Here is a 27,875-nt window from a genome sequence, read left to right as displayed (position 1 = left end):
TGATGGGGAGGAAGGCAGCAAATCACACTGCCACGTGTGTACCTATGCAACAATCTTGCATGTTCTTCACATATACCCCAAAACCTAAAATGCAACAAAATAAATGGAAAAGAAAAAAAAAAAGAAAAGAAAACTCCATTTTATTCCCATTTCTCTTCCTCTCGAGAAAGGACAATACATTTTCCAGTTACCTAAAATGAGAACGAGCGACAGGGTTTTCCCCCGTGATTGCAAATTTCCTGACCTTGCAGACAGGCAAATTCACTCATTAGCATACCTCCCATGGGGACACAGAGCTCACTTAGGACCCCAGTTATTCTGATGACCTAGGGAGGTTCTTTCCCCAGCCTCTCCCACAGGCTCTGCACAGCAGGGCTCTCTTGGGAGCTCTGTTTTTGGGAGAAGGGACAGTGGGATGCTGACCACACAGAGGAGAGAAGCTGAGGCAGCCCTGGTAGCAGCACATTCATTTCCTGAAACTGGGCTCTCCTTTTTTTTTCCTCTTTATGCCTTCGTTATTGGTTGAATTCCTTCTTAAAAAGATACACTGGAGTCCTAACTCCCTGTATCTTAGAATGTGGCTGTAATAGGAGGCAAGGTCTTTACAAAGGTAATCAAGTTAAAATGAGGTATGACTAGTGTCCTAATAAAAAAGGGAAATTTGGACTCAGAGACAGACACACAAAAAGAGGATGTGAATATAGTGAAGAGACGGCCATCTACCGGCCAAGGAGAGAGGCCTAGAATAGCCCTCAGAAGGAACCAATCCTGTGGACACTTTGATCTCAGACCTCTCCTCCAGAACTGCGGGACAATACATTTCTGTTGTTTAAGCAGCCCTGGGTGTGGTACGCGGTTACAGCAGCTCTATCAAACTCACATACCCTCATCTTTTTTTTTCCCCTTTCTTGGCCCCAGCCCCCAACCTTCTCTGGAGAGATACCAGAGAAATGCCTGAAAAGGAGCTACCAAGAAGGCAGGAGCGGAGCAGATTCCAAGCTAATTATCAGTGGTTGGTAGCTGGGCAAGCCCTCAGAGACCTGGCCCCATTCAGTGGATCCAGAGGGTGAAGGGAGTTTTCTTCCATATCAAACAAGTAATTGATGGACAGATGGTCAGAAGCCCAGGTCTCCAGATGCTGCCACATCCTGCTGTTTCCTGAGAACTGGCTTCATCCTGGGAAATAAGGGCTCCCTGATGAGCAGAGGTATCCCACAAGAAGAGAACCTGTCCTGAGGATGCCTCCCCTGGGACAGAGGCAGGAAAACCCCATGGGAGCTGCACATCATCACCTTGACCCCTTGCTCTTCCCATGCCCACACCATGTACTGCCCCTGGTGAGGAGCTGATGTGAGCTGTGTGATGCTCAGCATGGGAAGAAGCTCCTCCTCCCTCTCCCTTTAGAAATGAAGGACTTTGTCCCAGGTACCATCTGGCTTTAGTCTCCCTCTTGGTATCTCTCCAAATAAAGAAACCTGGAGGAGCAAGGAGGGGCCATCAGGTAGATGAGACCAAGGTCCTGCCCCAGAGTAGACTTCTCAGAGTCCCCACCCCCATCTGGTAGCTTACCATTCATAGTCCCATTCTTAGTTCTTGCTAGCCCTTTTGGTCCTCGGTTTGATTTAAGGCAATGAAACAAAACTGATGAAATATTTACTATGTGGCAGTGCCAGAGACACAGAGATGCCCTTGACTATTCCTGGGCATCCCTAAGTTGCTGGACTGAGAAATCCAATGGCCTCTATATCTAACCATGCACTTCTTATCCTCCTGCTGCCCCACCTGAGGCAGACTTGCTTTAGCTTAAATATTCCCAAGAGGCCTGGGACGGGTTTACTATCTAGTAGGTAGGATACCAAGTCCATCACTCTTGATGCTGAGATCACAAGCTCCTCTGTGTGGTGACCACTATGCTCTATTCCACCCCAAGCCCTCAGTTGGTCCCCAGGCCCAGTGCAAACCCCTAGCCACCATATGCTGGGATCACAGAGGTGCCTGGAGGAGAGATTGTGGGTCAGGACAAAGCCATCCACAGCCTGGCAAAGCTGCCAGAGTTCATGCTACTGTCGTGTTCCTGCACACAACAGGGCAGCTGTGCTTATGAATACATCACAGTGGCCTTAATGTTGCCTCCACTTATAGCAGCAGCTGACTCAACCTCCCTGGGCTGAATCCAGGTACCCATGACCCTGGGACTTTGCTCCTGGCCCTAAAGGACCAACATTCCCCTTGCTAGAAGCCCAATGGGACCACTCAGCCAATGTTGGACTCCAACATTAGCAGGAGGCACAAGGACATCATGGCATGCGTGAGGGTGGGCAGCACACCTCAGCACACACTTCTGCCAGTCCCCATCCCCTTAGTTAGAAGTCCCCAAGAGGATGGAAACCTCCTAAAATAAAGGCAAAAGTGGAGACGGTGTGGCAAAAGGCTCCCTTTGTCTGCTCAATGCTTTGACATCTGATATTGAGCACATCTCTACACTCGACAGGACCCAGTGGTGATGGTCCGCCCACCCCTGCATGGACCTTTCTCACTTACCTGATGGGCTCCGTGGGGTCCAGGCGTCGAGCCTTCTGCTCTGGAGACAGCTGCTCCCACTGGAAGTGGAGGCTCCAGTCAAACCCTACAACACAGCATGAACCCAGCTGCTTTGGTCTCTCAAAAGCACTTGCTCATTCTGTGCCTTTTCCAGAAAGTCATGAATGTACCCGGGTCCTGGAGAGGCAGGTCTCAAAGACTCTGGTCCCTGATATTATAGGTTTTCCTAGGCTGATCAGCAGCATGGTTGCCAAAGCTCCCTTCACAGCTTCCTGCTCTTCCTCTACTCATGACTGCTTCTCTGATCCTTCTCTGTTGTGTAGGGTTAGAAATGAAGGGTGGAGGATAAAAAGCCTAGGGGTAGGGCCTGAGGGTGATAGAATGGACAGTCATGGAATGTGGCCCTTGGACCTAAGTCTCAGGAAGGTGTGAGCAGGAGGTTTGTGAGAGGCTCTTAGACTACCTGAGCCAACTAAAATTCATTCTTGCAGTGTGGGCAACAGTGGGCTCTGTGTGGAGAGCTGGGGTGGGTCTCCCCAGACATGCTCCCTTCCCTAGGGGTTCATACTTCTGTTAACAGAATAATCACATGTCTCTAGGAGAAGGTGGTGCCTGTTGCTGGCATCAGGCCCCATGTAGCTAGGAAACCCTTGCTCTCATCATGTTATTGGGCCCTGGGGTAAGCCCTGTCTTAGAGCTGGAGCTCTGGGTGCTGGGAGCATCCTGCCCACCCTCTAGCCCTTCCTTCCACAGCCCTGGTGGTAAGGGCCAAGCTAAGCTAATTATAGTGCAGGTTGAAGGATGAGCATTCTCGACAAGCCACTAAGAGATTTTCCTTCACTCTACCCGCTTGAAAGCAATGATTAGGAGTAAATGAAAGTCCTTACTGGGGAGGAGGTGTCAGCCTGACTCACCTCCTCTGAGCTCCGAGGCAGACTCAATGTAGGTGAAGGTGTCCAGGTTAATAATATCAATCACAGGGCATACTACCCGCGTGTAGTCCTGTAAGACAACAGACCCGCACTCAGCTTATGGAGAGGAGCCCAGCTGGGAGTCAGGGAGCTTGGGATGGCCTTGTGAGGGTAGTGCCAGAGGTGGGTTCTGTGGCCTTGATGGAGCCCTTTCATCTCTGGATCTTAATTTTTCCATCTATAAAATGGGGTGCTGGACACTGGGACCTCTCCAGTTCTGATGCCTAAAGTGCAAAGAGGTTTTCCTTGACCACTGGGACCTCCCTGCCACAGTGGCCATCTAAGAACAGTGGACATGGTGGAGGCTGGCTGGGGAGTACTGCACACTCAGAAAGGGGAAATTGAGAAGAAGGGGCTCCAGAAGTCCATCACTATTAGTGAGGCTCTAGGAGACAGAGGACATGGTCAGCTGTTGAAACGGTTTGGACCTCTGTCCCCAGTCAAATCTCATGTCAAACTGCAGTCCCCAGTGTTGAAGGTGGGGCCTGTTGGAAGGTGACTCGATCATGGGGGTGGATTTCTCACAAACAGTTTAGCACCATCCCCTTGGTGCTGTTCTGGTGATAGTGAGTGAGTTCTTCTCACAAGATTTAGTTGTTTAAAAGTGTGCGGCACCTCCCCTCGCATTTTGTCTGTCGCTCTTGCTCTGGCTATGTGATGAGCCTGCTCCCCCTTCACCTTCTGCCATGATTGTAAGTTTCCTGAGGTCTTCCCAGAAGCTCAGCAGATGCCGGCATCATGCCTCTGGTACAGCCTGTGGAACCATGAGCCAATTAAGCTCATTTTTAAAATAAATTACCCAGCCTTAGGTATTTCTTTATAGCAATGCAAGAATGGACTAATACAGCTGGGAAGGCGACCCCAAGACTGCAGCCCCAAGAAGCAAAACCGTACACCCACGGTGCTTCATTCTAGGCCTGTGGTTCATGGAAAAGTTGATGAATAGCATCTCTGAGTCCTAACTTTAATTGTCCCCTGCAGATGAATATTCACAAATTTGTACCAGGCCCCGACTGTCCTCTTAGCTTCCAGGCTCAGATACAATATGCCATTGGCCACCTCCAAGTGAATTTCACTCACCCTTCGAAGGTTGGCTTTATTGTCTTCTCCTCAAACATGCTCCCTTCCTTAAGTTCCCTATTTCTGTTAACAGAATCATCACCTGTCTCCCCTCTCCGCAGCACAAAATGAAGAAGCTTCACCGAGCCCATCAACCAGAACAAATCCTGGTGGTTCTAACTCTAAAACTGCTCTTCGAGTTCAGCCTGCCTCTCCTCCATCCCCTCAAGCCTGGAGTACTGCAATGGTCTCCTAAACCCAACTCCACTCTATCTCCTGCTCTTCTCCTTTTATTCTACATATGGTTGCCAAAGTTGTCTTTCCGATTTGCAAATCTGACTCAGCCACTCAGCTGCTACAAACTTTAACTGCCTCTAAGATAAAGTACAAACTCCTTAGCATAGCATCCCAGACCATCAAGAACAGGCCTGTCTCTAGCTTTCCAGCCTCATTACTTGATACTTCCCTCAGGCCACCCCATCTATAGCATCAAAATCACGCAGGAAACATTTTCAAAATATGCAAGCCCAAGTCACCAGCTCCTGGGGCCACTGTATATGTATCTTTTCAAATTTCTCATTTCCGGGTGGGTAGCCCTGTACCTGATGTACAGTGAGGAAAACTCCCCACATTGCCCAGAGAGGTGTCAATGAGCTGTGAACACAGAAACTTTTGAACAGCTAAATGGGAATCAGGCTGCCCATCAAAACCAGCAGGTCCCTGGGAGCCAGGCGGGACTGCTTTTCCAATCCTCTGCAGCCACCACCCTTCGGCCAGCACAGGCAGGAACCCCTGTTTCTCCTTGAAGCCGTTTAATTTCCTGGTTCAATCTTTCCCCCAAATGAGGCTGCCTTCTTATTTTAAACTCTAGATTCACTGAGTGCCTGATTTTAAGTTCACAGACTTAATTTGGCCCTCAGCCTCCCACATGTGACTCATTCTGACAGTAACAAGGTGCCTCTGAAAACCAATTGGCCCACATGGAAAGAAATGCTCATTTTCAATGCATTGCTTCTACCTCTGGGATGTCACAGATGGTTCATTCAAAATCAGCACTGCACCTGCCCAGCTGCCACAGTTCCTCTGGGGCTCTTGGGCCACTGTCATTGTGTGTCTGTGGATATGTCAACAGGACACATGGATACATATTGCAGGCACACACACCACCATCCCACACAAATACCTGGACGTGCACCCAAATATATACACAAATACATACACAGTCGTTCCTTGAATTCTGAAATGACTTCAGAAGTTCAGACATATCTTCTGTATGTCTGACAGTCTTGGTTTTGCCTTTCCTTTGAGCTTTGGGGCCTCTGCAGCTGTACTAGGTCCTTCTGTGACTCTTTTGCAATAAAGGATTAACCATGCCCAAAGATGTTTGGCCTTGTCCAGCTCCTGGGAGGTAACCTCTAACCCCTTGGAATGTCCTGCCTAGAAGAGTCTTTGTTTACCTGGGGCCACAGGCTACATGAGCTAATCTATGCTAGCAATGTGGTTTATGGTTATGGGCCGTGTAGTACCAATTCAACTTGACCTCTGGAAAGGCGTGGAGACCATGAATGTCGTCAGCCATGTCTATTTACTGATCCCCAATAAAAACTCTGAATACCGAGGCTTGGGGGAGCTTTCCTCTTTGGCAATACTCTGTGATGTTGCTAGGAGAATTAAGTGGTGTCTGCAGAACCTACCAGGAAAGGAGAAGTGGAAGCGTGTGCCTGGACACTTCCTGTGCACCTTACCCACTGTTGATTTTAATCTGTATCCTTTCACTGTAGTTAAGCCATAACCATGATTCTAACAATTTTGCTGAGTTCTCAGTCCTTGTAGCAAATTATTAAACCCGAGGGTGGTCTTAGGGACCCCCAAACTGCAATCCTGTTTTGCTTTGACTTAAAAATAATCTTTCCCCAATATTTAAAAACTGCAATGGAAAATAAAATTCTGGTTGCTTACTTTGGTCACAGACTTACCCAGAAGCCATGCGTGAGCCCTGCTCCAGGGCTGCAATCGGCTCTGGTGCACTCCTCCTATAAGCTCTGAGGGTTTCTGTCCTATTATTCCTGTCATAGCTCAGTTGTGGCATCTGCTTGGCTGAGAGTCTTGGAGGCCAGACAGGTAGTAAGAAATATTTGGTGCTAAGTACGTGTAAAGCTATGACCTTGAATAAGCCTGCAAGAGGCTTTATAAATGAGTCACCAAAGCCAGGATATGACCCCTCTGAGTGCCCTGGAAGGTCAGTACCTGCTCCGCTTTTGTATCCCTCAGCCCCAGCCCAAAGCCTGGTAGGCAGCAGGTGTTTAATCTGTGCTGGCTAAAAGAGAGCATCTATTAGCTCCCTCTGAGGACACTGTGTCAGTGCTGCCAGCAAGCAGGTGGGTCAATTATAGCTGAACAAGATGGCTTCTCCTCCTGCAGGCTGGAGGATGGAGAGACTCTCAATTAAAGCACCGAGGTACACTGAGCTCTGTGTGTGCATGCCCCAGCAGGCTATAGCTTTACAGCAAGGTCCATGCTTAGGCTCAAGCAGGCAGTTGATGGAACCCTGGCAGATCCTGGACCACACTTCCTCCTCTCACCTCCCCCAAGCAAATCCAAGCCCCCTACCCTCCACCCCCACTCCTAGCCAGCCAGGAGCAGCTATAAGAGGCTGAATGCATCAGCCCATGGCTGTCCATCACCCCTGCCATCAGGCCTCTCGTTTCTCCACTGAGTCATGTAATTAAAACCACATTGTGAATGGGCAATCAGAAAGCTCCTAGAGACATCCACTCCTGTGATCAACCAGTACTCCCAAGGACCTGGCAGATACAAAGATTAGGAATCCTGGCAAATACAAAGATGAGTAAGACCTCACAGTCTAGGGAAGATTAGGACGGGTGAGTAGATGGTTCTGATGTGGGTATAGACACAGAGCCTGGGGGCCTCTCAGCTGACCTGAAGGGAGGGGTGAGGAACACAGGGAGGAGTCCTCAAGGAGGTGACACTGTAGGGCAAAGACAAGGACACCTGAGTTGGTAGGACTCCTAGGTTCCCATTCTGATTCTGCATCTAGAATATGTGTGACCTTAAGTAAATCAGCCAGCTCTAGGGACTCTGTTTCTTCATCTACAAAAGAAAGACAAATTATTATTTGCAAAACTATCCTCCTGCCTCTCTCACTGGGCTTTTATGAGAAAACAAGAGAGAAAAGCATGTGAGAAGGCTTTGAAGAATATGTAAGCTATGATTTTTATAAATTTACCAAATGCTTTACCAAGATTGAAATTTCTTAAAATCTTTTTTTCCTACTAAAGAACTATGTGGATAAGGAGGGTGAAAAAACATAAGCTTATGTTTTTAAAAAAAACCCCAACTTGGTACTTGTTTCAAGTATCATCATGTAATTGAAAGGGAAAGAAGGAAAATTGGGGAGGTTTTCAATGTGGAAAACACCAGCTGAGGACAGCGGATGACAGCTGAAGCCCAGCCTCTTTCTTATCTCTTTCTATTTTTGAAAATCTCAAACTCCAATTACAGCTTAAAATTTCCACTTCCACTCACAGGATCAAATCATGTTCTCTGAGACAAGACACATACAAAGACACGAGGAAATACAGGCTGACGCACGCCCTCACTCCCTGTCCCCAAAGGGCTGGCTGGCCCAGAGGAACTGTTCCAGGCCATTAACAGTCAGAGTCTTTGCAAAAACCCCTGCAGCCCAGAAGGCCGCTGGAGACCTGGGAGGGTGAGAGCTGGACCATAGCTCCTAGGTTTGTCTGACTAATCTCTTTGCTACAAAAGCTTTAGCTCAGATAGTGGTGAGGACCCAGAAGTTTAGCTTAGGAGGCTGAGCTCAGTCTTGAGACTGAATGACTCCCAGAGGAGAAGGAGCATTGGTAGCAGGCAGACATTGCTCACATTCAGAAAGGAAGAGATGAAGCCTTCGCCAGACCAGCAGGTAAGGCTGGCCGTGGATACAGAAACGAGAGCATTTTTCAGAGAGGGTTTCTGAGATGAACTTGGGGCCACTGGGATGGAAAGGGCTTCACAGGTTCATTAACTGCCCAAGGAAAGTAAGGCTTCCTTAACACATTCTGCAGGGACAATATCAGCCTGGGGGTCCCTGCAGGTTAAGCAACAAATTACCATATGAGCCAGCAGCAATTCACATATAAACCCTAAATAATTGAAAACAGGGACCCAAACAAAAACTTGTATACAAATATTTATAACAGTGCTATTCACAAAGGTAAAAAGTGGAAATGACTCAAATGTTCATCAATGGATGGATGGATAAACAAAATTTGGTGTACACATGCCATGGAATATTATTCCCCATGCAAATGAATGCTAATACATGCTACAACATGGATAAAGCCCAAAGATATGTTAAGTGAAAGGAACCAGGATCAAAAGGCCCCATGTTGTATGATTCCATTTATATGAAATATCTACCACTGGCAAATCCATTGAGACAGAAAGCAGACTAGCAGTGGCCAGGGGCTGGGAGAAGAGAAGAATGAGGAGTGAGTGATTGCCAATGGGTATGAGGTTTCCTTTTGGGGTGATACAAATTTTTCCTTTGTGGGTGATGAAAACTTTTAAAATTAAGTTGTGATGAAGATTGCACAACCCTGTGAATATACTAAAATTACTGAATTGCTCACTTTTAAAACGTTAAAATGGTAACTTTCATTATATGTCTTTTACAACACAACACACAACACACACACGTGTGCACACACACACGCACACTCATATAAAGTCAATTTGAGGACAGCAGCCATGGGGACTGAGTCCACTGCTGTGGCAGCTGCATCCAGAGAGGCCTGGGCACAGCTCCGGGCAGAGAGTCCCTGGGGCCAGGCCTACCATGACCTCACCTAGCAGCCCCCAACATCCAAGGCGACCTGGGGCCCCATGAACTTCAGTTCCAGGGTGCATGGCCCGCAAACTGAGAGGGGAAGGGGTCTTGTCAGAGGCAGAGGTCCCGAGGAGTGAACAGCTTGAGGAGGGGACGGGACGGAAGTGCCAAGTGTGCACTGTAGCGTGCCCTGGACCTCAGCTCCTCTTTTCTTCCTCCTCTTCCAACCATAGTGTCTCCCCATGGCCTCTGTTTTTTTATTATCATTTCTCAACACTGAACATCTACTCTCTGACAGGCAGGGTGGCCACAAGGAGGCACTGGTGCCCCCATTGGATTTGTAAGCTATTAGGGGAGGCAGAGGACTAAACCCAGAAGAGGAAATGGTGGGCTAAGGGGGCAATGACTGCCAGGAGTGACCCTAGCTGGTCAGGCAGTCAGGAAAGTCTTTCTAGATGAGGGGAGCTGCAGACGCGGCCCCAAAGAGCAAGTGGGTTTATGGAGAGGAGGTGATGGGCATCCAGGGATGGGAAGGGCTTGGTCAGAGCTGGTGCAATGGGAATGTCAGGGCATGTCCAGGGACAATGGACTGCAGAAGAGAGCATGAAGGGAGGGGTGCATTTGGAAGGGTGCATTTCCCAATCCAGACCTCTTTGCCTAGGTGATGGAAGAGTAGGTGATGTCAAAAAAGAGTGGGAGAGAAGTTTTTTTTTTTTTTGAGACAGAGTTTTGCTCTTATTGACCAGGCTGAGGTGCAATGGCACTATCTCGGCTCACTGCAACCTTCACCTCCTAGGTTCAAGTGATTCCGGAGAGGAGATTTTTCTAAATAACACTAAGTGGATGATACGCCCTCCCAATCTCAGAGAAAAGGGTTAATGAGGGGTCTTAACATGTGACAGACTTTGTAAACCCACTGAGGTTCTCTCATTGGAATGAACAATGTGGGGAAGGATTTCCTTGTTTTCTTCTGAGCAGATGAACACAGCTTGATTCTTTCATCCTCTCAACACTGTCATTATGCAGGGAGGAGTCAAAGAGCTACCATGAAGAGTGAACAGGAAATAACCACAGCACAGAGAAGACACTGTTGAGGCAATGCTGGGGTTCTGGTGCTGGTGGTACTGACTAAAAAACAGACCGGCCAGGCGCAATGGCTCATGCCTCTAATCCCAGCATTCTGGTGGAGGGCGAGGCAGGCGGATTATGAGGTCAGGAGTTGGAGACCAGCCTGGCCAACATGGTGAAACCCTGCTCTACTAAAATTAAAGAAAAAATTAGCTGGGCGTGGTGACGTGCACCTGTAATCCCAGCTACTTGGGAGGCTGAGGCAGGAGAATTGCTTGAACCCAGGAGGTGGAAGTTGCAGTGGGCCAAGATCGTGCCATTGCACTCCAGCCCAGGCAACAGAGTGAGACTCTGACTCAAAAAAAAAAAAAAACACAAAAGAAACCCAAAAACAGACCAAGTGATATAATTGCCCTGAGGCTGTTTCCTCTTCTGTGAAATGGGTATATTAAAAATATCTGAAGTCCTACTTCACAGAATGGCTATAGGAATCAGTAACTCAGGAAGAGGAACATATAGTACAAGTGCCAGCCATTGAAATGATACTGCCATCTGGGATCACCACACATTCTGTAGATCAGCAGGGAAGTGGATAGACTTTGGGGAATATAAAATAATAAGAAAAATTAAATTTCCTTTCACTTTTTGGGGAGTAATTGAGACACTGGAGGAATGAAGCATCCCGAATTGTAGAGTAATTTAAGGGCAAACAGGGTCAAGGAGTTCAGGTCTCTTAACATCTAGCCTGCCTGTCTGGTATAGCCTTTGGGTGAGGGTAGAAGTAAGACCATCCCCAGGAATTAGGGGATGAAGCCTGGTTAAGTTTGCTGCCTCCTTTCTACAAAAGGCACCCATAAGGATTCCCATTCTGGAATCTTCTGCTCTCCGATAGGACCAGTTCTGGGCAGTTTTCTCCTGGTCAGGAAACTGCATATGTTAAGTCCCAGCTGTTCTAAGTGCAGGCCTGCTATGGGTGACAGTCCCAGTCACAACACATCCCAGTCCTTGCTCCAGGACTGACTGCCATGTGACCTCACGCAGGCTGCTCTACCTTAGTTCTTCATCCACAAAATGGGGACTGCGATCTGTTCTGCCCACCTCCCAGAAGAACTGGGGGTGCTTATGTGAAGTCAGGAGCTGGAGAGAGAGCCTGGAGAAAGTTGGGGCATGAAGCCCAGCCCTGCTCCTCAGCCTCACTCACCTCTTTGACCCTGTGCAACAGAGGCTGGAGCCAGTCCCTGTTCACCTCACAGTGGCTGTCGAGGAAAGTCAGAGTAGTGCCCTGGGCAATGTCAGCACCCCGAATCCGGGACCGGACCAGACCTGCAGTCAGGAACAAACCACCGAGTGGGTGCTACTGTCACTCCATTGTCCAGTGAGACCAGGGAGAAGCCACCCAACTTTTCCCCCGATCACCCAAACATACACACACCATCACACCCTGGACCCCCAGACTCACACCAGAGGCTCTCGCACAGCAGCACAGACCTACCTTGCCGTTCATTATTGCGCAAGCATTTCACCTTGGGCAACTTGATGAGCTGTTGACAGTCATCAGCTGCAAAGACAAAAGGTTATGCCAAGTGAGTGCCTGGGGATGGGCTCACCTGATACAACTGTGTACACTGCAGGTGAACCTGAAGGATAGGCGAGGCAGCCCTGCCCACTGTCCCCAACTGCAGTGTGGTGCTCCAGGGTGTTTCCAGGCTGTGAGGAGCTGGCGAATGAATCACTGCTGTCATTACACAAAGTGGCCAGTCTAGAGCAAAGATGCCTCAACTGGACCACTTTGGTCAGTACACAGTGGCACCTGCATACTTGCTTGAAAATGTTCTAGGTGGAAAATCTTGGTCTAGTCACCTGGGGACATTTCTCTTTTCATTTTTGTCATTTTCTCTTTAAAAATTATTTAAATTTTAACTTTAATTTTTATGGTCACGTACCGGATATATATGTTTATAGGGCACAGGAAATGTTTTATTACAGGCATGCAATGTCTAATAATCACATCATGGAGAATGGGGTATCCATCCCCTCAAGCATTTATCCTTGTTATTAATACAAACAATCTCATTTCTCATTTTTTTTTTTTTGTTTCTTTTTGAGACAGAGTCTCACTCTGTCGCCCAGGTTGGAGTTCAGTGGCGCAATCTCGGCTCACTACAACTTCCACCTCCCAGGTTCAAGCAATTCTCCTGCCTCAGCCTCCTGAGTAGCTGGGACCACAGGTGTGTACTGCCACGCCCGGGTAATTTTTGTATTTTTGGTAAAGACGAGGTTTCACCGTGTTAGCCAGGCTGGTCTCGAACTCCTGACCTCAGGTGATCCACCCGCCTCGGCCTTCCAAAGTGCTAGAATTACATGTGTGAGTCACCCTGCCCATCCCCATTTCTCTTTTTTCATAGACCATTCAAAGCAAGAGATTAGAGTCCTGGTCACTTTAGTAGGTCTGGTAAAAACTGCTGGAAACCAGGAATAGATGAGATTTTAGACTTTCCTTTCAGCTCACAGACCTGCTTTTGGAAGGGTCCCACTCAGCATGCCTCCCATTACACAGAGCTGGTTCAGCTCTCCACCGCGCAGGGGACCCCATCCCAGGCATTTGTCCCTGTCACTCCCTGGCTCGCCTGCTGCTCCCTCACTCCTTTGGTTCACCAGCTCCCCGGCTCTGAACTCTGTGTCTTGGCTCCACCATTGCGGTTTCACTTTATTAGTTTATTGACCTTGGCCTCCCTGCTTGGCTCTAAATTTTAAAGAAAAACAGGAAAGACTTATACTGGCTTCTAAGCTAGGCACTATTCTAAGTACTTCAAATGTGTTAACATGTTTAATCCTTAGATAAACCGTATATACTATAATTATCTTTGTTTTATAACAAGGAAACTAACGCACATGAGGTTGATTATTTACTCAAGGTACATAGCTAGTGAGTGAGTGATTTACAGGTCTAGGATTTGGACCTAGGCAGTCTGGCTCCAGAGTCCATGTTGTAAGCACTGCTATTCTGCTTGCAAGTGAATCCAGCAGCACTCCCTTCTCTTGCCTCAGTGCTAGGCTACCCCTAAGCAGGGCAAGTGTCTGCCCACCTCTAAGCTCTTCCTCACTAGGGAAGGGAGAGCAGATCCTCGTGTTTCAGAACTCAGGGTCTTGATCTCATTACTCTGGGCCTCGTGTACAGCCCACTTCCACATCACCCCCAGAGGTTCCGAGGCTGTGGGTGTGGGTTCCAGCCTTCGTACAGCAGACTCCAGTGTGGGGGTGGCTCCCCACGCCCAGCTTCCAGCCTCAGTGCTGGTGGGGTGGGCTCCACTCTGCTAGGACTCGGAGCTGTCCATAGCGGTCATTCCATTTTCCCCAGTTCATCACCAGGAACAGGTGCTCTGCCTGGCTCTGACTGACTGCACAGAACTGCACCCAGGGCCCTGGGAGGATGGCTTTCAGCGGAGGTGTTGGCAATACCAATATGTTCATTCTTAGAATGCTTTGACTATCAGGTACCTTTCGATTTCTATATACAGTCTCTGGAAAGACCCCCATGTTTTTCTTGGGGAGAGTGGATTTGGTGTGAGTTTGGATGGGACCCAGGTTCTTTGATAGGATAAGTGGGGGAAATGAGGTAGAAAATGGTGATGAGCAGGTGTGCCGAGAGATTGGAAGGCAGCACTCATTGTGTCATGGCCAGGTGACAGGATGTCCCACGGGGGGTCCCAAAGACAGGGCCCACACAGGCCTCCCAGGGAATGATAGGAAGAGGGCCTTAGCTCAGACTGCAGATTATTGCAGAGAACGCAAGAAATCATTTTTTCGATATAAAGCTTCTCTCCTTATGAGCCCAGCCACGGACACTCAAAGACTTCCATACCTATTACAAATCTGGGCTTTTCCCCATTCCCAGAAAACCAGTGGACTCACCTCTGCCTGTTGCACAGTGGCTGTGAACAGACACTGGTGTCTAAGGAGCAAGTGAGAGACACAACTTACGGTCATTGCTGAAGTCATCCACTAATATGATTTCCCGGATCAGATGCATAGGGGTGCGGTTTAATACACTGCGAGACGGAAAGAGAAAACATCATTGTGACTTCTAGTGGCAAAGGATATGTATTAACCTGAGTTTTAAATGGACACCATTGCATTTGAGGAATGAAAAATCAGAGCACCAAAGGGCTTGTCTAGTCACATTGCTTATCTGTGAGCCAGCAGGAATGTAAGTCTGCCTTCTCCGTTTTAGTGAATGCCTCCAACACCCACAAAGCCACCCAGACAGAAGGCCAGGAGTTAACCTCAGCTACCCTTCCACCCCTTGAAGCCCCACAGCAAATCAGTAATAACTCGCTGGCTTGACTGGAAAATGTCACTCAAATCACTTTCACCTCTTATACCTCACCCTGATTTAACCTCTTCTGTCTGATTTATAGTCTCAACTTGTCCCAGCCTCTCCCAGGCCATCTTGCTTATGGTCTCCAGAGTGAGCTTTCTGACATGCAGCTTTGATTGTGTGACTCTCTTTGCCAATGCAAATAAATAAACTGACAATCCCCCAGGGCTCCTCACTATTACATCCCAAATCCTCAGCACGTTCCTAAGACCTTTGCTGTCAGAAGCTGGCCCACATTTCCCCATATCACATGCCCAGTGCCACTGTCTGAAGCTCATTCATAACTGAGAGCCTCTCTCCTCCTGCTGCCGCTGCTTGAAATGCCCCTGTGCTGCCCACAAGGACCAGTTTGAATGTTACTTCCTCCCTAATAGCTTTCCAAGCCACTTAGTGAGAATTAATTGCTTCCTCCTCTGGGATCTCGCAGCAGTTTATATCTGATCCTATGGCTTTTCTCACTTCCCAGCCTTGAAGTTTGTTTTTGTACCTCGTCCGCCTGTGGTCCCCTCTGGCGGGAAATATCCCAGGGCAAGACCCTTGCCCCATTGCTCTCTTTATTGCCAGAGTCCAGCACAATGCCTTGGCCCACAACTATTCCCTCAAGGGATATTTACTGAACACCTACTATGTGCTCAGCGCTGAACATATGATGATGAACAGAAGAGAAGCACCTTCTACCCTTCAGAAGCTTGCAATCTAGCAGCTACTTACTGCAAGCTGTGTATTCCTGGGCATTACTCTACTGCTCTGTGTAGCAAAGGATCCCATCTAGAAAACAGGGATGATACTAGCAGTACTTACTTCACAGTGCTGTTGAGAAAATTAAAGGAGAAAGTGTATAAAAAACACCTAGCATGATATTTGGCACTTGCTGATAACAAATGGTTGCAATCGTGACTATTTGGTGCAGCATTAATGATTTTTGAATCTAACTGACTGTTACTCTATCTGTGCTATGGATCTCTACCCAGGGACAAGGTTAACACTGGGTTTTAGGCCTGACTGAGATGGCTGGATCCTGCTTCTCCTGAACACCCCAAACCACGTGACTTCTCAGAAACATGCCTGGGCTGCAGCAGACATCATGGGGTTCCCAGAGCCATGTATGTTGGAGAGGGGGTTCAGAAGGGGTGCAGGTGGAGGCACCCTGTGCAGCCCTCCTCCCAGGAGGACTGTCCTGAGCCCTGATTAGAGTGTACCACTCCTGCTATGCAGGATGCAGACTGTCCTGGAAGAGAACTTAGCCTGGAGCTACCATATTTATGAAGCCTTGATTCTCACCATGGCAACTCGTATCAGGTGGAGACAGGAACCCCAATACAAAGTCCTGAGCACACTGTCTCTGTCTTCGGGAGCTCAGAGTCAGGCAGGGGAAAGAAAGGATGCAGCCTCTGCCAGACGATGGTGGAAGGGGACAGTTCACCATGATCGTCCCAAAGAAAACACACACAAACACAACCACCAGCCCTCTAATCAGGGAAGGAGGCAGGAGACAGCGGAAAACCTGCTGGAAGAATAACCCCTAATGAGGTTTGATTACGGCTGTAGCTTCTGCATTCGATTCCGATAAATCCCTGCCGGCTCTTTGAAATTCAAGAGTTCTCTTCTGCAAACATCAAAAGGTAAATCGCGTGCGGCTCTGCACTGGTTGAACTGAGAGATGATTAGTGAATAAAAAATGCCCAGGGTTTAAAACAGAAAAGAAAAAAGAGAAAGAAATAGTCAGCAGTGAGTGCTAATTAGACCATTTCCTAGTAACACCTGGCTTGTTTTTGCTTCTCTAATCAGAACAATTGGAGTGATGGCGGGGTCCCCTTAAACATGGCCTGCAGCTGGGAGGGCCTGAGGTGGGCATGTGCTCTGGGCACCTGGGTGGTCAGAAGAAAGGTCAGGTCCAGTCCAATGGACCGGGCCTGGCCTTGGTGGTCCCCCAGGGCCCTCCCTTGTGCATACCCACTCTCATTCCTTCCACCTCATGGGGTTGCTCAGGTCTCCCTCCCTTGCTCTCACCACCTCCTCTACAGCAAAGCAAATCCACTCTTTCCTCCAGGCCTAGCACAGGATAGCTCTTCTCGGCCTCACTCCCACTCCAGCTGCCTTCCCCACACCCTTCCTTACTCTGCCTTAGCATGGGAATAAGTGCTCTTCTCACCCTGCCTGCGATGTTCTAGAACAGAGTCTTCTCTATGCAGCTCACCTCTCTGCCAGAGGGCAGGTACACAGGCAGCTTCTATACCTGCTGCGCCCTAACTGTGGGCCCTCAAGGAACCCCCAGAGGCCACAGGGCCACGTGGGCAGTGTGGGCTCAGAGACCAGGTGGGCTGCACCACCCACTAACTGTACAATCCTGAACCAGATAGACGCCGGTTTGCTCCCAGCCTTCATTTCCTCCTGTAATTACATTTTCCTTGTAAAAGCAGGCGATATTAATACTTGACCTACTTCACAGGCTTTTGTGCGTGTGAAATGAGGAAATGTATTTGAAATTGCTTTGTGAACTCCACAGTGCTCTATGCAGGCAGGTTTTATCAAACGCTCCATAAATACCAGTAGAATGAAGACTCATGGCCTGCTGACAGTTGAGTTTAGTCATTCTGGAGTGAGACTTAACTTGGGTTCAAGTACTGTTTCTTTGTATCCACCATTCACTAGCTGGGAGAACTTCAGTAAGTATTGAACCTTCAGCGCTATAATTTCCTCAGCTGTGTGAAAGGCGCTCATGGTGCCTGGCACAACAGCAGCTGCTCTCTGAGTGTGGGGGGGGGGTATTGATATTAATAATATTGAAACTAATAATAACAATATGCATAACTTTCTCAAGTAGGCTCCTGGAGCCAGCAGCATCACCGTCACCTGGAGACTTGTTAGAAATGTAAATTTTTCGGCCCCACTCTAGGCTTACTGGATTAGACTTTCTACAGATGGGGCCCAAGAAACTGTGTTTTAATAAGCCCTCCAGGAGCTTCTGAGGCATGCTCAAGTTTGAGAGCCACTGCATTAGAACACTGCTGTTTGCCAGGGCTGGAGGCTCACACTATACATCTGTTGTCACCACTCAGGCTCATATATGCCAGACACTGCTCCAAGTCCTTTCCCTATCTGAAATTATTATTATTATTATTATTGCGATGGAGTTCACTCTTGTTGCCCAGGCTGCAGTGAAATGGCGCAATCTCGGCTCACTGCAACCTCTGCCTCCCGGGTTCAAGCGATTCTCCTGCCTCGGCTTTCCAAGTAGCTGGGATTACAGGCACAAGCCACCATGCCCAGCTAATTTTTGTATTTTTAGTGGAGAAGGAGTTTCACCATGTTTGTCAGGGTGGTCTCGAACTCCTGATTTCAGGTGATCCACCCTCCTCAGCCCCCCAAAGTGCTGGGATTACAAGTGTGAACCACTGTGCCCAGACTATCTGAAATTATTTGATCTTCTCCACCATAATGCCAGGTCATTATTATTAGCAGTCCCTGTTTTGCAGAAAAGGAAATTGTGGCAGAAAGGCTAACCTGCTTGCCTATGATCACGCAGCTGTTAAGGGCAGAGCCATGCAAAGCTGGCCCCAGAGTCCAAATTCTTAACCACCTTACTGTGAGAAATGGCTCCCCTAGACCTAGGATATTATAAAAGAGCAACAGTGAGAAGACTCAGCTTATGAAGGGATCCATCGCCCATGCCTCGGAGCCCCCTTGTGAGGGGTGGTGGTGAAGGATGCCCCAAGAGGAAGGGGACAGTGCTGGGTCTCCATAAACATGCAGACTCACTGCAGCAGGAGTCAAGATAAACCACTCTTAGGGGCTTGTTTTCTAAGTGAGAATGTCCCCAAATTCAACAAGGTCATGCTTCTCTACTCCCCATCATCTAGGTATGACATCCAGCCTCCACCTGGCTCTGAGTGCCCCATGTGAACCTTTCTAGTACTCAGCTAACTCAAGAGCTTAGGGGGCCAGAGGGTCCGGGAAAGGGTTGAAAACAGCTGACAGCAAAGCCTGTCCAGAATTCCAGAAAGCTAACAAGGAAAGGTACCTTAGAGAAGATCCTTTAATTGACTTCTGAGATAGGATGTGCCCTTCACTCAGACCCCTCTTAGTGGCTAGTGATTCTTTTGTACAACAGGATAGGAGTGAAAGGGAGGCATAGAATCTTAAGGCATGGAAGTTTCTAGAAGTAATCTTTCCTGCCTCCACCCCTAACATTCATTTCCACCCTGCCTGCTTTGATATCAGCTCCTGGTTGTCCACACAGGGCTCTCAGGCCCCCATTTTGCTGTTTGTGTGTGTCATGCTTGGGTCTGAGCTCAGGCTGGCTGACATCTCAAGTTCCTAGGAGGCAGGAAATGGGTTCTCTCAGCTAAGTTGTCTGGCATGTCATGGGTGTCTTCTGAAAGTACGGGGCTAATGGGCCCAGAGACCCCTCCCAGAGTGCAGGGTTCCAGGGCCTCGGGGCAGTGGTCCACTGGGTGAGCAGACAGGGGAGCTGGGCTGTGCCTCCAGGAAAGCCAGGAAACCTGAGGTCTAGTTCCTCTGTACTCACCACGTGCACCACCTGCCCGCCGGGCTCAGGATGAGGCTCCAACTGGAGAGAAGGAATGTGTTCTGCAGAACACAAAACTCAGGATACATTTAACATAGTCATATTATTATTATTATCACTAACACCATATAGAGGTGGAGGAGCAGCAGGAAGAGAAGAAACATGTCTTAGAGTCTGTGCACAGCAGCTCAAGTTTCCTCGAGAACGTAAACACTGTTAGGGAGGCCTGGGGGGACTAGAAGCCCCCATATGACACTGTAATGCCCCCAGATGTCTGAGACATTCCCAAGAGGAAAGTTTATTGTGGGAAATGTGATAGAATTAGAAACATGAAAGATATTTTTATCATTTTTTACAGATGAAGTTAATAACATGCCCCAGGGTCGCACGGCTAGGAAGTGGTAGGGTTTGGACTGGACTTCAGGTCTTCCGACTCCAAGTGTAGCCCACTTTGAAGTGTCCCATAGCCTCTTCTCTTTGATCAAGCGCTTACTCTGTATCAGGCACATTTCTCAGTCCTTTCACTGAATCAGCCTGTAGCAACCCTGTCAACCCTATGCAGTAAGTACGATTAGTATTCCCATTTCCTTGATTCGGAAGCTGAGCCATAGGGAGGTTAAGGGATGAATAATACCAGCCCTTGACCTAAAGGAGCTCACTGAAGGTTATATGCTGGAAAAATGCAGCAAGTGCTAGAGTCATGATATGCGGTGAAGGGCCTAGAGGAAGCCCCTGATGGGGTGCAGGTGTGCGATTGTGTCAGAGGGCGGAGGCACCTGGCATCAGAGAGCTTCTTGCAGGATGGGCAGGGAGAGGCCGGCCTGGAAAGTGAGACACCTCTCTCAGATACTAAAATGTTCTCATGGAAACATCTGGCAGGAGTGCCCAGTCATGACCTGTGCAGCAGCCACCGTGGCGGTGGGGAAGGCAGAGGTTGCAGTTGGCCTGCTCCATGAACCCGCCCTGGTGCCCCAGCAGATCACAATGGCGGGCAGTGGTCTGGCACTCCAGAACCAGCCACCTCCACTTCCGCATGTGTCCTCTCAGCCTGGACGCCCCAGACTCTCCTTCTCCCCTCACCGCAGGAGACCCAGGAGAACTGGACCTCCTCCATCCCTGTTGTCCTTACACTTAACCAGCCAGGCACTTCGTTATCGTTAATCTACCAGAGACTCCCAGTGACACCTGACAATGACTTGGAACATTTTCTTGTCAAGAGCTGTTACCTTGTTGGGAAATCGAATTTGTATCAGGCGGGCTCTTGGGGTGATTGCAGAAGCTAGGATGGGCACATGGCTGGAGGAAGAAGCCAGCCCGTCATTGCCAAGGATGTCTGAACAGCAGACAGGCCTGTCCCCTTCAACAGGCTAAGAACTGTGTGTCTGGACAGGTTCCTCCCTATGTCCCTAAGGGATGTGGTGACTGTGTACAGTGGACATTCATCATGAGTGACAGGTGGAGCTGAAGATTTGGTGTCTTCCCTCAGGGTGACCCTACTGAAGGACTTAGCTCCCATCACCTGGAACTTCCCACTGCCCACAGCCTTGTGGGGTTGGGAGAGACAGGAAAAGTGTGGCTGGCATGGTGGAAACAGTAAGGGATTTTGCTGTGTTTGGTGTGCTCTCTGACCCATGTTTCATCTTACTTCCTTCTCTGTGGCATCAACCAGCTGATGTGCTGCTCAGCAGGACGGGAGGATCTCATGAGCTGTGTGTCATGGGGACGTGGAGGTACTGTGGGCTCTTGCTCAGCAGTGGGATGTGGCTGTGGCAGTCCTGGCCCTGAAGGATGCTGACCACCACCACTGGGACCAGCCTCATCCTACTCAGGCCGCTAAGGAGGAGGACTCTGAGATCAGAGTGCAAGGACTGGAATCCTGTCTCGCTATCATTGACTAGGCGACACTGGACCTTGATTTAATATCTCCAGTGTCAGTTTCCTCAGCTGTGAAGTGGGCATGGCAGTGGCCTCCTCACCTCTGCAGCTGAGGTGCACAGAATATGTGTACACAGGAGCTGGAGTGAGAGTGGCTGCTGCCATTGCCATCTGAGAGGTAGATGTGGTTGGTGGCCTGAGGGAAGGCGAGGAGGGCAGATGACTTCTGGAGGGGAGGGTGGGCATGGGGGAAGGGGATGAAACAGCCAGGGTCTCTGGAGAATCTGGTGGTGGGGGGGAATTACTGGATAAGTCTTCTGGGTGTGGGTCTATGTTCTGAGGGGAGTTCTGCTAGGGCCTGGCACTGGGACTTGGGCATATCAAAAACCCATGCAGACAAGAGGCCATCGTAGCAGGATACACCTGTTAGAGCAAGAACATGACCCAGAGGATGCACTGAGGGTGGACTGAAGCCCGAGGGGAACGGGGCTGGAACTGCAGGTAGATGGCCAGGAAGGCAAGCCTTAGGGATGGCTGCAGGTGGTTCCAATTTGCGTGGCTCACGGAAAGTGGGTGGGAGGGCAGAGAGTTAGGGTGCTGGGTGCTGACCCCAGCCTGATGCTGGGGCTGGGGTGTGCACTCAGCCTCTCAAGGCCTCAGCCCCTTCCTCAGTTGTGGAAGTCAGAACCCATGCTCTAGATGCAGCCTAGCACAGTGGGGAGGCCCAGGGCTCTGGGGCAGGCTCTTCTACTTACTCTTTTTGACCTTCTGCACCTTACCTAACACCACAGGCCCCTGTCTTTCTATAAAATGGGATAATAGCCTCCCTTATGGGAATGTGAGGAGTGACTGAGAGGACACATGTGGCATGTAGAATAGTGCGTGGCACGTAGTTAGACATGACTGGTGTTCCTAGAACAGGGCCGAGCACCTGGAGAGCAGACACACCGTTACCAAGTGCTGGTCCTGAGTTGGCTGACAGACGAGCAAGGCTGCCTCACCTGCGGATGGTCCTGAGCAGCGTGGAGCGCGCCTCGTTGTGGAAGGTGATGATGATGCTAGTGGGCGGAAGGTCCGTGCAATACACCAGCAGTGTGCATCTGGGGAAGACAAGGCACAGGACAAGTGAGACCTTCCAGGCAAAGCAGATCTGGAAGGCTAGAACTGAGGGCATCTGGGTGGGCACCCCTATGCCAGACACTTGATATCTGGAGGGGCTTCCCCAGCCGCAGAGCACTAGGTAAGACCCCATGGCTTCACCTGGCCCTAAGAGCGGCCGAGTAGCTACAAGAATGACTATGAATTTTCTACTACCTTGGGGGAACCTGGGCTTGGAGACAAATTGAGGTGATAAACAGAAAATAAGTGTGGTATTTCTTGCATGCCTGAGTTACTGCACAGTGGCTCCTAGTAGCGGCATGAACACAACCCCAAGTCTTGGGCTCTGCTCCCCACTCTGTGCCCTTTCAGCCCATCTGCCCATGCCACTGGCCAGTAGGTAGATTCCAGCTGGCAGAGGCTTCACTGTGTTCTGGGCTAACAGCTTCGGGCTACCATGTTGCGTTGACACCTGGCCCTTGCAACACACATCTATATCTGGCATGTAAGAGAGGCAAAGCCACAAACCCTGGTATAAGTGATAAAGCCCCATCCTGAGAAGGCATTCACTTCCGTGTATCCAGGATTATTTTGTATGACAATTACATCTGGGGTAATTTCAATTTAATACCTCGCTACAAGTGAAAATTGTAGCCTGCAGCTTGAAAATTACTATAATAATGAAAATAAACCCGCCAAGTGAGGCTGGTGCCACCAGGGGCTATCACTGGGTAAATGCTTCCTCCTGTTTCTTGCTATTTCAGGGGATGTTCAATTATTGGAGGGGGGGATATTAAAAGAGGAAGTAAATAACAGACTTTGGGGAGTCAAATATTTGCTTTTTTTCATTTTCTATTTTTTCCTAGGCCTGCGGCTTTTAATGTGGGGTTCAGAGACCCAGGGATGGACTTCAAGGGACCCATGAGCCCTCTGAAATTGTTTGCAAACTGTGTGTACAAATGTGCATTTCTTTTTCCTGGAAACATAGTTCATAGTTTTCATTAGTCTCAAGAAAGTCTGTGGCCTAAAACATTAAGATCCTTAGTCCTAGGCCAATGGCCCTGATGTCTTGTTGGCCTCCCAGGTAACTCTGATCAGTTTCTTCTACAGGGGCATACACTGAAGGCTCACAGTGTTGGTCCAGAGAACTTATTTAGAAAAAGCCAGGTAGTTCTGTTCAGGACTCAAGTATTAGGAGGAGTCAAAAGTTAGGGAAGGAAAGCCCCAGGAGCAGAGATGATGGAAAAGGTAAGCCTTGGCCTTCAAGCCTGTCCTCTCCACCAGTGACATTTTCTCACTACGTCCTTTCTGCCCCACCTTCTGGATCCACCCCTCCTCTCATGCCCATGGTCTCTCAGTCCTTTTTTCTCAGGGGAGCACTGCAGTAGCTTTCTGACCTGTCTTTCTGCCTCCAGCCTCTGCCCCTGTCAATCATGTCCTGTCCACCACATAGCTCTGCCAGGGCTTCCTCTGGTTTGAATCCCTCCAGCAGTTCCTGATGTATGAAGTCCAAACTCCCTATCACAGTCTTCTAGACCCTTCAAAATCACAGGATTCTATGCTGCCATAACTCTCTGCCATGGGTCATGCTATTATCTCTGCATGGAGCAATGTCCTTTCTCCTTCCTCTACCTGAGGACTCTTATTCAACCTTCAGGACCCAGAGCAAATGTCCCCTCTGTTGGTAAGGACCTGTCCTTTGGGTTGCCATCATTCTATACGTATCTCTTTTCTAGCAGTTCTTGTGATGAGACTCTGTTTAACTTGACTGTGAGTTCCTCCGGGGAAGAGATCATGGCCTTGTCCATCTTTACATCACTAGAACAGGATTTAAGTATAACAGTTGTCCATTTATGGAGAGAGGGAGAAAGTAAATCAGGAAGTACAGTCAGTCCTAGGTCAGCTGAAGACATCCTTTTCCAACTTCCCAGCCGGCTGGCTGCCGCTGATCCTCACCAATTGGGTTTTATGTCCTGTGTAGCCCCTCCCTCACTGAAGCAGGGCAGCTCATATGACCCATAGAATATGGTAGAAGTGACAGTGTGTGACTCCCAAGGTTAAATCACAAAATCATTGCAAGCTATGCCTTGGCCACTTGGAGGGATGCCAGCTGCCATGCTATAGGGACACTTGAGCAACCAGGTCTGTGGAGAGATGTCCAGGTAGAGAGGAACTGTGGCCACCTGCTGAAGGCTGGCACCAACTTGCCAGCCATATGAATGAGCCACCTTGGAAATAGGTCTGCAGCTCCAGTCAAGCCTTCAGATGACAGCGGCTACAGCAGACTTCCAACTGCAGCTCCATGGCTCTAAGCCAGAACCACCCAGCCAAGACACTCTGAATTCCTGACCCACAGACACTGTGAAGATAATCAATGATTCTTGTTGTTTTACACCATGCAGTTTAATCGGGAGCAACTTGTTGTGCATTAGAGGACCAGTATAAAAAGGGAAGGGCATGTCTTGAAACAGCTCCTGGTGAGAAGAGACCTTGGTCTTGCTTATCTTTGGACACAGACCTGACTCAGCAGCTGAGGGGAGGGAGGGCACTGCTCTTAGGTGGTTGAGGTGGAACCAGGGTTGAGGGGGACTTGGGGGGGGTTCTTAGTTGGCAGGTGGCAGGTCTGTGAGAGCATGGAGGGGCTTGGAGAGGCCCAGGCAGAGAGGAGGAAGCCAGCATGGTCAGCTCCAAGAGGAACAAGGTGGATATCAGGGAGGAGGGTCATCATCTGTCTCTCTAAAAAAAGGCAACAAGTCATAGAGCTCAGCAGAGCCTCCTGGTCTCTCCATCAGAGGCAGTGAAGGAAAAGAGCCCAAGCAGAGCAACTCAGCAGGCTGCCACCACCAGGACCAGGTGTGTCAATGGCCAGGCCCTAAAGCTGCTCCTGGCGGCTGTGGTCCCTCCCATGGGGGAAGATGCTCTGAAACCCCTCGTGGGGTAAAAACCCAGGCACTGCCTTGGGGATGCATCCCTTTCTACATGCAGGGAGGCAGGGGCCCCACACCCCAGCTTTTGTGGTACAAGTTACTCAGGGTTACTCAGGGGCAAGTCGGGGAGGGAGAGTGGTACTTAGAGTTATCTCCTTAGAGATCTTTGGGGGCAGAGTCATTTGTCCTGCCTTGGAGGACCAGCTGAGAAGGGAGGTGTATTGACCACAGTGACATAGATGTGTGCTCACACACAATTAGGCAGAGGCATAACTCTGCCTGGGTGGCAAAGCTGGTTTTGTGGAGGAGGAGATGCTGGATCTCATGGGGTGAAGTGGGAGGGACAGACAGAAATGGGACACAGAATCCCAGTCCCAGGCACAGATCTAGACCTGCAGACCAGGTGAGGTAGTTCCCAGAATCCTGGCTTGGGGGATCAGGATACCACTGACCAACTGTGGGACCCTGAGCCTATCACCCGCCTCTCCAGCTTTCTGTCTGCTCCTCTGTAACACAGAATGGGCCCAAGGCTCTCCTGCTAAATGCTTTCACAACTGTCGGAAGCTCTGACTGTAGTCAACATTCAATATGCATAGTTAATTTGAATGGAATGTCACAAATGCCATTTTGTAATTGAGGCTCAATTGTCAATGGGCATCTGGTGTTACTTTCCCAAGCCTCAGTTTCTTCATCTGGAAAATGAAGATAACAATTCTTGAAGATGTTTTCCCTTAGACTATTACTATGTTAGGTGATTACAGATGCTTGACAAATAGTAACTTATTATTTTTAGCATCAGCCCAAATCTGCAGATGACTCTGCTTGCTGGGTAGAGCCAGATCTCAGGGTCCCATCCCACAAGCAGGTAAGGGGCATTGAGAGGTAAGAGGAGGAGAGATCAAAGAATGCAGCATCAATGTGAGTGAAAAGAATCTGGGCTCTGATGCTTGGATTTGAGTCTGGACATGTTGAGAAGCGGCTGTGTGCCTGTGGACACGTCATTTATCCACTCTGAGTCTCAAGATTGCTCCCTGTAAGATGAGGATAAATACACGTTTTGGTTGTGAAGACTACAGCTGATGCATGTAAGCACCTGGTGTTTAAAGGGTGCTGAGGAAATGGCAGCTAGCCTTGCTATCATCATGCACACAGAATGGCTGAGTCGGCCTCAAGCCAGGTTCAGTTCATTGACTAGAATCACAAGTTCATGGTTTAGAAAAGGAAAGGACCATGGAGATGACCCAGTTCAAGCTTCTAAACTGGGCCCACCTTACTGACACAGCAGGCATGGGTTGGAGCGTGAGCCACTGTCCTCCTGGTCTCTGAGATCCCCAGCCTCTGTCCCCGCAGGGTAAAGAACAGGGCTGTACCCTATGAGCTCTTCCAGCATGCACAGGCCCAGGGAGGGAGACAGTGGAGTGGCATCCCACATCTCACAGCCTCGAAAAGCTTCACAGGATCCTCCTCTTTCCCCTGCTCACAACTCAGGAGCCTGGACTCACCCCTTGCCTCAGGAGACCCTCACCACTGCCTCCACTCCACAGATGAGCTGAACTGAGACTCAATCTCTCTCAAGGTGGCACGCCTGGTGAGTGACTGGGGTGAGGGAAATCCACATCTTAATCTAATGCTCCTAATCTAGTGCTCGTCCCTACAGTTCCCCTGTAAACTCACCGGGGTTCAAGGCAGGCACCTAACCCTAACCCTAAACCCTAACCCTTACAGCCCCACACAAGAGTCACCTGTGGTCCAAGGTCCAAGGGATGAGCATGGGGATGGATAGCAACAAGGTTGAGAATCCAAGAAAAAATCCTGCAAGCGGGACATGGTGAGAGTCAGCCCAGACAGCAGGCTTTCTGTGGGAGGGATCTAAAAGATTAATCAAACAGCGAGATCTATTAGGGGCACGAGGGAATGGAAAAGCCTGCCAACACCGAGCTCTGGCGCCGGTGGACAGACGAGAAAGCACGTTGATAATTTATTAAAGATGTAGCGTTTTACTGGAAGAAGAGCCAGTGAGCAGGAAAGGGTGGGGGTGGGGGACACTGAAGAGTCTCCATGAGCCAGGAGGAGTCTCTGGTCTCAGCCTCACCTCCTGCAGAAACAGACTCTCGGGGTCTCTAGACCCAATGGCCGCAGCAGCTCATGAGGAAGGCACGCTCCTCTGAGCTGATCACTAACATGATGTTTCTTTCTCTTCTATTTTTAATGAATGACTCAGCCAAGACTCTCAATTTCCCCCAACTTAAACTAGGGCTCCAAGGGCTTCCTGGACCGCCAACCTCTGGAGCATTCAGTGCCACTTGTGATCTGAAAATGCTTCCAGGGAGGTGCACTGTTTACAATAGCAAAGACCTGGAACCAACCCAATGCCCATTGATGATAGACTGGATGTGGAAAATGTGGCACATACACACTATGGAATACTATGCAGCCATCAAAAATGAGTTCGTGTCCTTCGTAGGGACATGGATGAACCTGGAAACCATCATTCTCAGCAAACTGACACAAGAACAGAAAACCAAACACCGCATGTTCTCACTCATAGGCGGGCGTTAAACAATGAGAACACATGGACACA

General features: G+C 49.2%; 1 protein-coding gene across 2 annotated transcripts in view; it reads right to left on the bottom strand.

The window, feature by feature from the left end:
• The window catches only part of GALNT14 (polypeptide N-acetylgalactosaminyltransferase 14), a 226,690-nt gene that overhangs the window by 32,660 nt on the left and 166,155 nt on the right, over nucleotides 1–27,875 (bottom strand). The window contains exons 3-8 of one of the 2 annotated variants that reach the window (XM_017501940.2): nucleotides 22,271–22,369; nucleotides 14,470–14,537; nucleotides 11,981–12,046; nucleotides 11,690–11,811; nucleotides 3,456–3,543; nucleotides 2,542–2,626 (exon numbers count right to left, since the gene is read on the bottom strand). In XM_017501940.2, the coding sequence (XP_017357429.1) occupies nucleotides 2,542–2,626; nucleotides 3,456–3,543; nucleotides 11,690–11,811; nucleotides 11,981–12,046; nucleotides 14,470–14,537; nucleotides 22,271–22,369 (528 nt within the window). The remainder of the gene's footprint in view (nucleotides 1–2,541; nucleotides 2,627–3,455; nucleotides 3,544–11,689; nucleotides 11,812–11,980; nucleotides 12,047–14,469; nucleotides 14,538–22,270; nucleotides 22,370–27,875) is intronic. The other variant, XM_037729020.1, reaches the window with a different exon arrangement.

This window comes from Cebus imitator, unplaced genomic scaffold (assembly GCF_001604975.1).
Source record: "Cebus imitator isolate Cc_AM_T3 unplaced genomic scaffold, Cebus_imitator-1.0 Scaffold286, whole genome shotgun sequence".
NCBI lineage: Eukaryota > Metazoa > Chordata > Mammalia > Primates > Cebidae > Cebus > Cebus imitator.
Note: the sequence above shows the minus strand (reverse complement) of the source record. Positions and strands in the feature narration are given on the sequence as shown.